Genomic DNA, 14,901 nt, shown 5'->3' with positions numbered 1-14,901 from the left:
AAAAATGTAATCAGTGATATTTTGAAGGGAGTTAGTTTGGATTTGTATCTTGAAACACGAGCACCTTTCTCCGAACTTGTACATTGTTAAGTGCGTTTTAAGTGTGGCTTTTGCTCTTTGAAATGTTAAAGTAATTTTTAAAACGTTTTTATTGTAACCTTTTTTTCTTATGTAAACAAGTGATGATTCATTAGTGATCGACAAAAAAATATTTATAAACACTATTTTTAAATATCAGTAATATTTTCTATGATATTTAATTTTTATTTTAAAGGTTAATCTTTTATATAGTTAAAATAGATTTAATACGTGATAATTAAATGTTTTATTAACTAAAACAAAACTTTAACTAGAATGTATAAAGATTAAATGCTTATTTTTAAATATACTGCTTAAATTTTGTTTTTAGTAACAAAAATAGCTTTTATTTGTTGTCTTAAACAAAGAAAAACAAAAAAGCTTGTACTTGAACAAGTTATAAACTTGTGATTAGTTGTTATATTTTTACAACAATTTTAAATTTTATAAAACACAAAATACTGAATATTAGCTTAATTTAAACATTCAGCAATACTTTTTTTTTTACTTTTATTAATTGCGACATCATCAAAACAAAAATACTATGAAAAATAACTAAAATTAAAACTATACAAACTACCTTCTTATTTTCAAGCAACTCTACTTTAAAAATCACTACACAAGACCAAAGTCAAGTTGAAAACCTAGTCTTGCAGTCAGCCACTAAACAAAACATGTTAATATAAATTGGAGCTGAAGGAATATAACTTAAATTTGATGTCATCAAAATACATTAAGAATTCAACTTACCTACTGTTATGTTGTATGTTAAATAAACAAGAGTACAATCTTCGTTAGAAAAAAAGTTTTCTGTGTTTGAAACGACAACTTTGAAAAACGCTAGAAAACGCCTATAGTAATTAATTTATAAAAGTTGGCTCAGTTTTAAAGAGTGTGGAAAATTGGAGAACGAATTTAATTTTTAATACAAACACTTCCAAATAACTGTTGACACACTTTTTTTTTGTGTTTAAAAGTCAACTTCGATGTGGAGCGCATACGCGGCTTAGAACTTTATTTTTATTTTACAATTTACATAAATTAGATATATAGATATAAGAGAGAAAAAGGTAAAAACTAAAAGAGGAAACTCATTGCTTTCTGCTAGAAAAATTTATAACGGTGTTGACAAAACAAAAAGAGTCGCGTTGATAGATCCAACGACCAATGAAAATCGCCGAACAACTCCAACCAACCAATAGGATCACTTCTTGCCCGCCCCCTTCTTTCCCGCGTTGCTGCGCGGCGGGGTGACCGGCCTGCCCGCGTTCAGCCCCCCGTACGGGAACTTCTTCTTGTCGGCCGGCTTCAAAATCTGGAAGGAGCACATGAGCGTCTCGTCCACCGACATCATGGCTCCCGCGTTGTCGAACTCGCCGCAGTAGTTGGGCGCGCTGAACAGGGTGACCAGCTGCCGCTTGGCGAAGAACTCGTAGCCGTCCTCGACGACCTGGTGCGCGCGGCAGATGAGGTCGAGGTCGTGCTTGTGCAGGAACTTGGCCACCACCTCCGCGCCGAACGTGAACGAAACGCCCCTGTCGTTCTCGCCCCAACCGCTGACTTCCTTGTCGGGGTCCGACCACAAGAGGTCGCAAAGCAAACCCTGGTCTGGGACGTCGGTGGGCCGCATGATGCGACGAATCTGCTCCATGGACTGCAGGTCGGGGGAGAGGCCGCCGTGGCAGCAGAAGATCTTCTCGTCGATGATGGCGGCCAGCGGGAGGCAGTTGAAGCAGTCGGTGAAGGTCTTCCACAGCTTGATGTTGTACCTCCTCTTGCACTCGTCGTAGAAACCGTAGATGCGGTTGATCGAGGCGCACTCGTGGTTGCCCCTCAGCAAGAAGAAGTTTTCCGGGTACTTGATCTTGTACGCCAGCAACAGGGCGATGGTCTCCAACGACTGCTTGCCCCTGTCAACGTAATCCCCCAAGAAGAGGTAGTTGGACTCTGGAGGGAAACCCCCGTACTCGAAAAGCCTCAGCAAGTCGTAGTACTGCCCGTGCACGTCTCCGCAGATCTTCAACGGGGCCTCCAGCTCCAGCAGGATGGGCTGGCTGAGGAAGATCTCCCTGCTCTTGAGGCACAGTCCCCTGATGTCGTTCTCCGACAGCTGGACGCTCTTGCCCGGCCTGGACCCCCTGACTTCGAGGAGGCTGGCGATGATCTTGTCAACGTTCAGTCTGTCCGTGTCAGCCATGTTCTTTTTACAATTAATTACACTTTTTTACCTGGAATAATGCATTGTTTGAAATAAATCAAATAGTTTTTTATCACTTGAAAATTGTTGCGAAAATTGAGTCGAAAAACAACATCTTAAATAATTCTAGTTTGTGATTTGATACTTGTATAAACTTTAGGAATAATCTAAAAAAGAGTAGAATGAAATACTTTAAACATTGTTATTAAACGATAAATATACACACACTTTTTTTATTTTTATTTTTAGACTCATACTTATTATTATAAAAACGTGGTATTTAAAAAAACCAATTGATAATTCCAAATAGATATACGAGTCAATTAACAACACACGTTTAAGTAAACAGTAATTCTTACGTGATATAAACAATTAACTTTAAAATTTATTTTTCCATATTTGATTAAAACTTACAAAAAAATGTAGGTGCTACTATTATACCACAGTATCGAAAAAAGTTAATGTTTTGAATACAAGTGTTCAAAATGTTACACTGTTGAAGTATTTGTTAAAAATATTCGAATGAAACAAGTTCGTTGGAATATAATAATACTAACAACTTGCTAGGTACTTGCTTTATATTACGTTTCTATGTGTTAAACTAATAATATAGTTCCACCAAGTTCTTCATACTATATCTTTCTTAAAATTAAGCAAGTATGTTGCAAAACATTGATAAAATTTAAAATATTTTCTTTTTTCAACTAAATAAGAAACAATAATTTGGCTTTAAGACTATTGCATTTTTTAGATGAAAATAATCTATTAATTTTTAAGGGCGAAAAACTCTTGAAATTTAAGATCAAATTAAAACTATGTATTCCAGTAGTTTTCATAAACTTTTTACAACAAATAAACTAACTATTTTTCGATATATTAATTATAGTCATATGTCTCAACTAAAAATTATTGATTAATCTACTGTCAAGAAAACAGCTTGTTTAAATATAATAACAAATGTGCAAACAAAGTAGTTAATTAAAATTAGACAAGTTCAGACTTTTTTCCCACTGAAACCGGGCAATAAATAGAATATTTAATTTGCACATCTATTAACATATTTAGATGTATTTGTTATAAAATCAATAATAAAAAAATTATTAGGTTTTTGTGTAGTATTGAATTTAGTTATATTGACAAAATGTGTGGTATTTTAAGCTTGAATACTTTGCAATCACATTTTGTCTTGCTAATAGTTAATAATAGATACGTTCGGTTAATTCTATCAAAAAATCGATAGCAAACTCAAATTTAAATATACAACACTAAAATGTAAGCTTACTTTTAATTTAAATTACAACAGTTTCACAACTAATTAGTAAAATAACCACGTTAACATTGAAATAAATCGTTAACTTAATCACAAGCTGACCTGCAATCATAAAAACACCATATGTTGAAATTATACAACTTTTTAAAATTCAAACGTAATTCAGGCAAATGGCATGTGACAAAAAGCAAATAAATAAATTGATGAAATTAACATCATGCTTGCCATGTTTGTTAATAAACAAGTTTGACGTAATTAGCAACGAAAACATTAGGAACGTTTGTACAAATTCTAAACAAAATATTAAATTTTGACGTTCAACTGTTGCATTTATCTGGGACCTGATTGGCGAAATAAAAATAGATTGAGCTCTTATTTAAAATTGACATCTTATAGATATTTTTCTATAATATACACTATAAGACATAATAGACACTATAACATACATCATTTCATGTAAATAAAAAAAATTTGAAAGGAATAACTTATTATTTAGTTAGATACAGTTCTCTTTAATTATTTTATTGTGTATAAAATATTAGTGTATATAATATTTTTGAAAAACAAGTCACGTTGTCAAGAAATTCATAACATTCCTAAAAATTATCAAAGAGGCAATTAAGCAAATTAAAAAAAACTTCCAAATACTGATGGAATAGAAAAACTAATAAATATAATCTAAACTTAAGTTACATCTTATTACTTCCCCAATATGCACAACTCTGATTGTGTTTTAAATCGAAATCAATTTATATCTGAAGGCGCTTTTAAACGCTTTAACATATTTTTTTTTTCCATTCAATGTTTACGGTCAAGAAAAATTCAACATTATACAAAATGATGCAACTAAAATTATATTGACCTTTGAAGCAAATGTCAAAATAAAAATTCGAGCACAAACATTTCAAGAAATCAATATGCATACAATTCGAAAGTGTTTGTACAGAAGTCAAATCAATATTGATAGATATTCAAGACTTAATGTTATGTAACTGCTGAAAAATACCAAAGTGTATGGTTGAAATCTAGTGTTTACTGAGGTAAACAAAACTGTAAGTACATAACAAAATTATGGCGACTTTTTGTAAGTACATATAGGAAATAACTTTTAAATATCAACTACTTCTTAAAATTACAGTGACTTCAGGCCATACAAGGTTTAATACATTTTTTTAAATACTTATATTTTACTATATAAACCACTTGCTTTAAAAATCTTAACAACCTTGAGGTTTAATAAATTAAGATTGAGATTTCGATAGCTTTTCAGTTGAAGGTGATAACTGATGAGGCAAGTTAAATGATTAAATTTTCTTTTCCTCCGACAGTTTTTGAGCAATTTTTTCAAGCTTTATCAGTCTAACCTTTTGCATAACAACTGTTTCAAGGTGAAAATTTAACATGTTGTTTTTTTTTTCAAAAAATGATCAATATTTTTATGATTTTTTCATTGTTCTAAGAAATTCCAGTTAATATTGCAAGAAACACTTTCTTAAGACTTAAGTTAAATTGATTTAAAAGAAACCTTTTAGAAAATATACTAAACTTCAAAAGCTAAGATAGTTTTTTTAGTTTAAAGAATGACTTATAGAATATAATTCAAAACCGTTAAATAAGAGTCAATGCTATTTAAAATTGATTAAATCAAAAAATGCTTTGTAACCAATACTCTTACCTTTTTATAGTTTTAGGTCAATAAAATAAATTTAGCTGCAAATATCAAAATTTAAGAAGATCTGTCTTTATATTGAAACAAACAGTGTTATGTTCACAAAGCTGAGATGTTTTTGACACATGTAAAATGGACTATGCAGTTTATGGTTGTGCTGTACAACTTAATACTTTTCCAATAGTTAAATAAATTTACCTTAAGAAACACAAAAAAAAATATAAAAACATGGTTGCAACTCCCCAGGGAAATAATAATAGAATAATTTACCAGAGACTAATTTTTGTTATCCAAACATTTAAAACTGGGACATTTAAAAACATTACAACTACTATCAAGAAGCAGAACAATATATATCTGCAAACTTTATAACATGAGCTCTAAAACAAAACTGTAAATTTTTTAAACATAACAAATTCAATTTTTTAAGACCTTTAACCTTTACTAATAGAACTTAAACAATTAAGCATTTATATTGCTTTTTTGAAAATTTAAAGCATTAGTAGCTAAAATAAAAATATAATGAGACTAATTTGTAAAACTAGATGGACCTTCTATACCTTAAAGCTTTTATAGCTTTAATACATATGAATATTATACTGAGATATACTTTATCAACTGTTTTAGAGAATAAAAATAATAATACCTAATGAGATTACTAATTTAAAGTTTAACTTAGTAAGCGACTAAATTGTAGCCTTAATTATAAATTTTGATGGTCTTAATTTAAAAATTAAAACTTAGAAGTAACTTTTACAAACAGTTTATAATACAAACACTTATATCAAAAAAATTACAATTATAAAATTAATAAGAAATGTATTACAGTATTTGAAAAAATGCACACTAACAAACAAATGCAAACTTTATTATAACATGAGGTCTAAAAAATACTGGAAACTAAACTGCTTGAAATATTACAAGTTTATTCTTTTACTTTAGACCCTTACTATTAAAAGTTAAATAATTAAACAAAATAAAGTCCGAAAGTCCCGAAACTGTATTAAACCAAATTCATTTAAGAATGCAGCAATTTATTTATTTTACGGAATTTAAGAATATTGTATAGTGGATACCTCTCATTTAGTTACGCTTCTTGCAGTGGTCACAGTGTGCATAGCAACACAAGAGGTGACTGTACTAATTAAGTTTAAATATATTTGTAATAAATTATAAGATGAACAAGAATCATACTTTTTATATATGATTTGTAGTACTAAGAACAAAAATTGGTTAAAGCAACTTCATTGAGTTAATTATTCTCAAAAGACAATTCTACAAACTTAAAACTCTAAATTTTGTTTCTATAGTCAAAAGAATAAAACTTTTTTGTAAAACTTTTAGAAAAAAATACAGTGAGGAAAAATTAAGAAAACGTTGCGTTTATATAATAAAAATTGTGAAATTAATTAATGTTTTTTAAAATTATACACTTATTGTTTTCTAGTTTAAATAAATAGTATTGCTAAGGTTGGTACAAAACAAACATTATTCAAATGTTGTAGTGTTACTTTTTATTAAAATACCTGAATATGTATAAAACTAAACCTTTTTTAGCAATCAACAAACCTTGGTGATTTTCTTTTTTACTATGATAAATTTGCTTAAATATTTTTATATCTCTGCAAGTAAAAAATAACTGTAAATTAATCAATAAAAAATAAAAACTTAAGAAAGTTATATTTATAAGATTTTTTATTTATTTATGACCTTTTAAATAACTGAAATCAATTATGAACAATTGTGTGATTCGATGCATGAGAAAAAACTTCAAGGTGTAAAATAAGTTATTAAGGTGTAAAATTTCTATTTACTTTGATAAATTGAGATAAATTTAATTTATTATGTGAACAATTTTTTTAACAAACAGTAAGATTGTTGATCTACTCTAGAATTTATTTTATATTCACCAAAATTTAAAGATTAAGAATTTTAAATAGCATTTCGTGATTACCAGAGCTAAAATAAGTTATATGTGCAATTACGTTTAAACCAAAGTAAATTGTGAACTTGAGTGTGCATACAATAAATTTTAGTGCATATAAGAAATGTTTGATGTAAAAAATGAATATATGTGTAATTAATCTTATGGTATTTTTCAACCTAGATTCATAATAATTAACTAGCTTTAATATGACCTCAGGCTAAAAAGATAATTGAACCTAAAAAAAAAATTACCTTCATTATAAAAAAATACCTAAAACTTTATTATTGATTTAGTGTGCACATTATTTTCAGTGATTTGTTGTGCACAGCTTTTTTCAGAAGCTATTATTTAATTTTTAAATCACTATATGCAAATACACGCTTTCACTCTTTTTATGATTACAAATAGATTATGAAAAATGTTTTTATATATAAAACAAACTAGTTGCAAGGTAAATAACTACCTACTAAAATCCATATTTGAAAACTATCAAAAAATGAAGTATATAAGTATGAAACAAATCATGAAATTATTTAAAAATAACCAGCTCATACTCATAAATGCAACAAAAAAATGCATAAGTTTTTCAAAAAACCATAAACTAGTTTGAGTTATACTAAAAAAAAACTAACAGGGTTGCCTGTCTTTTAGTAAAAACAGAGTAGTGACCAAAAACTGGCCTGAGTTACAACAATCTTTTCAGAGATTATAAGAGATTATAAAAAAAAAACTGTTAAAAAATGAAAGAAAAAGAAAAAACTTTTAATAAGGCTATAACCCCTAAAAATAAAACATAAGTAAGGACTTAATTTTTGAGAAAAGTATATTGAAAATAACATTAACTATATAAAAATACTTTAACTTGGCTAAGTTTTGCAAATAAAATAAACTAAGACAGAGATTTTTCATAACATTTTTTTAACTAGCCTAGGTAGGCCTAAATATTTTTTTTTTTTTTTAATTTAGTGTGAATTATCCTGAGTGTGTGAAAACCCCTTAATAAGCAAAATGAATGAAAAAATGTAAAAATACTATAACATTTTCTTAAACTTTTAAAAACATTTTGTCTGTAACCTTGGTAGATAAATTGGTATATTGTATATTGTGAGACCCTTAATATGAAAAATATAAAAATCTGTAAGAGAATTAATAGGAAAAAATACTTTTTGAAATTTATGTGATGCAACTCAAATAACTTTTCACAAAATCTACTTTATCTCAAAAGCTGATTTAAATTTGTATATTTCATAAAAAAAAAGTTTAAAATTTATCAATTGGGATTGCTTATACATGCTAACAGGGGTGCTTATAAAACAATAACCTTGGAGTTTTCAGCTCAAAAAGTTTTTCAATTTGTCAAATACTACAAAAACACCATGTGCAAAATTTTAGATGATTTGAACAAACTTTCATGTTTGTAAATTTAGATTTTCTCATTACCCCAATACAAACTGTATAGGACCAAAAAACACATCATTAGAGTTTTTAACTGAAAATTGTTTTACATGTGGCAAATGTCACAAATACACATTGTGGACAGTTTAAGATAATTTGAAAAAGGATTCATGGAGGCACTTCTTAATTATTTGAAAAAAAAAATGAAATTCAAGAAAACTTACAAAAATGATAAATAAAAAAATAAAATCAATAAGTGTCTACATATATTTTTTTAAGTTATCTTAAATTTTGAGTTTATATCACAAAATTGAAAAAAGAAAAGCCAAAAACTGAAAAGTATAACTTTATAAAGCTTAATGACATTAAAGTACCAATCAATAACAAAGGGACTAAGTAAAAACACATTATATAAAAAATAGTCAAAAAACTAGCCTGTGAATTAAAAAACATATATCTAAACAAGCCCAAGTCAGCAACAGTTTTTCAAAACCATTTAAAAAAGGTTTTTTAAAATCTCAAACTAGTCCGATATCACAAGTGTTTTGTAACTTGAAAGATCTTTTCTAAAGACAGATGAAATATTGATTTTGTAACAAGAAAACACTTAAACATTTTCAAATGAATTATATTCAAACTATAATTATTTCCAACATTATGACATTGATATATTTTAAACTTTTTTTACAGGAGTCGAGTACAATGTTTAAGTACCTGGGTTACTGGTTACTAGTTAAAGTAGCTTCTAGGTAATGAATATAAACTATTAAAACATAATAATTTTTCATAGTAAACCAAGTACTAGATAAAACATACTGATACTTCAATGGACAGTTTAATAGTAAACATTATTTTTACAGAATTATTTAAAACAATTATATTGAATAATCTACTCACTTTTAATAAAAATTTTTTGTTAAGCTAAGATATAATTTGTTAAAAATAAAATTTGCAGGGTTGCTTAATTTTATAGTTAATTTGATAAAAATAGTTTGAGTTAAATTTAATCAAAACATTTGATTTTACTTTTAAATTGCTTTAAGTTTTCAGATAACTTTTTTCAAATACTATTTTACTAAAACAAGTTTTTAGTAAAAATTTTAAAAAGGTACAAAAAACATGAGCTACTAAATTTTTAGTCTCAAACTGATGTTTTTCAAAGGACTTACTCCTAGTGTTAATTATTTACAAATAATGTTCCATAAGTATTTTACAACAAAATAATTTTATATTGTATACAAGTCCAAGCACTTAAATTCAATGATGAACATACCAAATAATTTTTACAAGCAAGCAGCATTTTTCTTTGAAAGGATAAAAACTTTAATAAAAACTTGGTTTGGCTGGTTTGAGCTTTTTTCAACTTCAAAGAACTGAAGTTGCACTGTAGTTTAAGACCATAAGGATTCTTTTTTTTTTTAATTAAATTTGGCTTTGATGTAGAAGCTGCAAACTTTGAGATATTTTTTACAGAACAAAAGTTTTTGAGATTATATCAGATTTATGTGAAGTTTCCAATAGAAAAGATGGGGATATAGTTTTTTTATAATCTGTTTTCTCAGAATTTTGAGTTTACACTATAAATCTATCTCTTTCTTTGTTTTCTAAGCAGTTTATATCAAAATTTATGAAATATTCTCTTTATATAACATCCAACTTTTGCAAATCAAATTTAAAAAAAAAAGCATTTTAATATAATGACCTAAAAAATCATACAATTTGTTCATAATTTGCAGGAACATAATAAACTCTCTAAATTGAAAGCTTTCATCTTAAAAATTATTTGAGTTACAAAAAAGGTAAAAAACATATGATAGCTCAGTTTTTAATGTTGAAAAATAGATAAATTTAAAAGTAATTTATAACTCAAGTATAAAAACTATAAGGCTATTCTTAAGTAGTTTTGGGTAAGTTTTAAGTCATTTCGTTGAAGCAAAATGCCACCCCGGGTCAGTCTGTATTTATGAAATAAAAATTATATTAGACAAAAAAAAAACTGTTAATCAAGCTTAAATACCTAATGACAACTGAATACTAATAAAAAAATCTAATAAAATTTAAAAAAAAAAGATTTCAACTTGAAAAAAATTGTATGAGACTTAGAAAAAATATATAAACTAACCTCAGTTTTACTAAAATTTATTTTAGAAGCCTGAACTTTAAAAAAAAAATCAAATTTTTCAGAATTACCTTTAGGAACCGGTTGTGTGGCAACCCTGCATATATAAAAACTTCATAAGTTTTTGAGACAATTTAAATTCCTTATATAGACCACAATTTTTTTATCAATAAACTTTTGGAAAACTTGAAAACTTGCATAAAATATATTTCTCTTTTTTGTTTCCTGAGCACTGTAAAACTTCAGGAAACATTACTTTAACAATTTAGTTTTATTTAGAAACTAAAATGTAATATAAAAAATTTGGTCCTTTTTTCTGATTGAACTATTTAAATACTAGTAATGGAATAATAGTAATGGAAAAACAGTAACTTTTAAGGAGAATGAACTTTTAAAAATAAAAGAGAAGTTCTTTTTTGGTAAATTAGTCATTCTTTGTCTTTTAATCTGTGCCTTGTAGGAAAACCTACAGAACTCAACAACTTCGATTATTTATACCTTATAAGTTACAATAATTTTTATTAAGTGGTTTAAATAGTCTGACATATAATACAAAAATATACAAAATAAGATAAACCTGTAAAATCAAGGTGGACTCCATGGTCTTAATAACATTTCGATAAAATAGATTTAGTAGTCAAATTTAAAGAACTTATGTTAAGAAATAAATGACACAACAAGTGTAGGTTTTTGTTTTAGCTATTAAGGCCATAGGAGAGTTAGCCATGTTCTTTACAAGTTTATCTTATTTCATAGAGTTTTCACTAAGCTCCAAGTTGCATTTTACTGTTAAAAAAACTCATACTACTTTTTGAGATATGACCAGTCAAAGTCAGGCCGCATAATAGGTAACCTATGGGCAGGGAAAACTAAACAGCTAAAAAGACTATTTTATTTAAAATGTATCTTCTACATTTTTGAAGCAATCTTCTTCAAACTTTCTCAGTTTAATCTTTATATAATAACAAAAGAGATACTTAGATTTTTTTAAAATTTCAAGCAAAACTATCTTAAGAAAAACACTTTTTTTTTTGTCAAAAAATTTTAATTTTTTTTTAATTATTTAAGTTCATAAGTAAAATTTCTTCTTATAATGTAAGAAACATTTTCTCAAAATTTGAAGAAGATTGCTTGAAAAATGAAGGAGATACTTTTTAAATTACCAAGAAAATTGACCATAAAAATTTGCAGTTCTAGTTTGTATATAAACTTTTTACAAAAAATAAATGAAATATTTGAATTCTATAAAAAATAGCTTGTAGTATGTACTTCAAGCTTTTGTATAAATACATAAGTCATATTTTGTAAAAAAAAAAGTGTTGGACTGTTTACAAATTAATCATAATCAGCTAAAGAAGAGGCCATAAGGATGAAGGGGGAATCATATTTTTAAAGTCTTAATTCTTATAAGGTTACCACTTATTTCTCAGAAATTTCTTCCAGAATTTGTAAGGTACAAGCTTTCTAGTACTTTTAAATAGAAAATGTTTTTATAGAACAAATTACTAAAATAATTAAGTTGTGCTACTTCAAATGTTAATAATAACAAACAAAGATCTGAATAGCTTACAATTGTTTTGTTATAAATAGCAGTTATCTATAACTTAATCATAACATTTATTAATAAACATAATAAATTTTTCATTACTTTAGATTGTTTTTTTTTAACTCTGATTTATAGTTTTGGTTTCAAATTCAATTTTTATCCTTAAATTTTAAAATTCAAGTTTTTCCAAGTTTTTAAAAATAATGGCCTCACTGTTCTTACACTAACAATTAAGATACTAATTTCTTTTCAACATTAAAAAAATTAAAGTTAGTTTTTAAGATAAAAGTTTTCAAAGTTGTAAACTATTTTAGTTGGGTATAGAATGCAAATTTTTAAAAAGTTTAAAGTAGACTAATATACTAAAAACAGGCTTGCCATTTGTTTTTAAAAAAAAAATTTCCAGGTTTTCCAAATTTCTTCAAGGTTTTTAATAGTACACATTTTTTGGTCTATTTTTAATTTAAACTCAAGTGTAAAGTAAGAAACTGAGATAAATAGTATACAAACATTTAAATGATACTGTAAAGCTACTTTAAATATGTTTTTTATAAATAAAAATATTTGATGATGACAATTTTTTTATTTATATGATAACTTTTTTGAGTCAAATTGAAATATTTCTACTAAACATGTGAAAATTGTTAAAATTCCAGGTTTTTCTAGGTTTTTAGTCCCAAATTCCAAGTTTTTTTCAAAATTTATTAAATTCTAGGTTTTTACAGGTTACCAGGTAAAACAGCAACCCTGTAAAAACGATCTCCTACAACTTCTTAAAAATATTTTTAAGCTTTCTTATTTTATAATTAATTAAAATTTTAATGTTGTCAGAAACTAGCTAAAATGAGGTTACTTTTTGTTTTGGTCATAAACTTTTGAACTTTTTTTTTTTGAAAGATTTTTAAAATACTTTCTGAAAATTTGAGATCCCTAACTCAAAATATAATGAAGAAGATAGGGTTATGCGCATCAAAATATTTTTCAACTGTATCAAAAGCTTCATTAACTTGTACCTAATTCCCTGACTTGAAAACAATTTTTTCTTGCTATTTTTTATTAATCTTTCGAGACTAACATGAAGTATTAGTAAAAGAGATATTGTTAAAAAAACATCAAATTCTGTTATTTTAACAAAAAATCTACTTTTAAAGCTTTAATCAAAATTTGTTTAAAAATATGTCAACACATTTGAAAATAAATAGCACAATATTTAAATTAAAGTTAATTTTTTACCTCAACTATTTAAAAGTTTTAAAGAAAATTTTTGCACTATAAATTATAAAAAGTTGTTCAAAAAGTTTAGAAGGTAAACATAAGTTTAACACTTTTTCAAAAATATACCTTAGTATGCTAAACAACAATTTTCTTTATAAGCTAAAATTAAACAAAAAAAAACTTATTTTACCATCAATAAATTACAGCCAGAAAAGGAACCAGAGAGAATTTAATTAAAATTAAATGTTAAATGTTTTTGAAAAACATGGTATAAAAAGCTTAAGGTATATTATAAAACCATACTTTTATTGTAAAGAATATTATAGCTTTTGGAGAGTTTCAATTATAATCATTCATTTATACTTTTCTTAAATATATTTTTTGAAAACATAAACAAAAATCTGATGTTTTTAAATCATATCCTTAGAAAAAAGTCTTTGCACATTGTTATAAAAAAATGTTCAAGTCAGGGAATGAAGTTGACAAACGTTTAAAATAATATTTTTTTGATGCACATCAACAAGGTTTAGTAATTGTTTAATTGTATTAAAATTTAAGATGAAAAAACTATGGTCTATCAGTTTGTATCAGAAACTTTTTTTAAAATAATATCTCAAACTTGATTTGATTTCTATATATTTATATGTAAATATTTTATTTTAAAGGCAATGTTAACTTAAGTAAAAAAGGCTAAACCCCTCTATGGTCTTAAGAAAAATTTACATTTAAATAAACAATATTTTTAAATATATTGAAGGCAAATATCATTAACCGTTTTTTGTTTTTGTAATTTTATCATTGCAATCGTAATGCATACTTGGAACAAAATTTTTAGTTAATTGCTACCAGTATCTAAAACTTAAAAATAGTTATAAAATAAAAGAGCAGAAGTAAGGTTAGACATTAAATTCCGAACTTATACTGTAAGATGAAAAAGACATTTGACTATAAAAACAACGTTATTGTATTTTTTTAAGGAAGGACCTAAACATTTTTAGTATAAATTTAATAAAATGATGCATTAAAATGAGAGATTTAATTTTCAAAAGATTATCTATTTTTTTAAATAAATATTGAATTTTTTTATCATTGATTAAAACTTTTATTCAGGTATAAATTGTAAAATGTAGCAATGATATATTTTTTATTGTATACGTGTCTGCCATGGGTTTCAAACTTGCAATGTTCAAAATTGAGAATTTTGATTGGGAACCCTACACCATTAGGAAACACAGTTCTAACTTTTTTCTAAGCATATAATAAAAAGTTCAAGTTCTTACATGATTAGATAAGGTCAATAAATATTTTGGTATTGATCACACAAAGTACTGAAGCAGTATTTAAATAAAAATAGGGTTAGATACATGGTTGCAAAATGTTTTTGGCAAAATTTCTCCAGGTTTTCAAAACTTTTATCTAGGTTTTAAAATTACCTGTTTTAGGGTCTAGTTTTAGTTTAAAATTAAGTTAAAGGTAAAAAACTAT

General features: G+C 26.3%; 1 protein-coding gene across 1 annotated transcript; it reads right to left on the bottom strand.

Annotated features, from left to right (window-relative positions):
- Positions 1-585: 585 nt before the first annotated feature.
- LOC145840881 (serine/threonine-protein phosphatase PP1-gamma catalytic subunit B) lies at positions 586-2,302 on the bottom strand. Its single transcript, XM_082948228.1, has one exon. It carries the CDS (start codon positions 2,273-2,275, stop codon positions 1,283-1,285), a length of 993 nt encoding a protein of 330 aa, XP_082804354.1. The 5' UTR covers positions 2,276-2,302; the 3' UTR covers positions 586-1,282.
- Between the last annotated feature and the right edge of the window lie 12,599 nt (positions 2,303-14,901).

This window comes from Thalia democratica, chromosome 7, assembly GCF_965202585.1.
Source record: "Thalia democratica chromosome 7, ktThaDemo2.hap1.1, whole genome shotgun sequence".
Classification (NCBI taxonomy): Eukaryota; Metazoa; Chordata; class Thaliacea; order Salpida; family Salpidae; genus Thalia; species Thalia democratica.
This window is presented reverse-complemented; position numbering and strand designations above follow the sequence as displayed.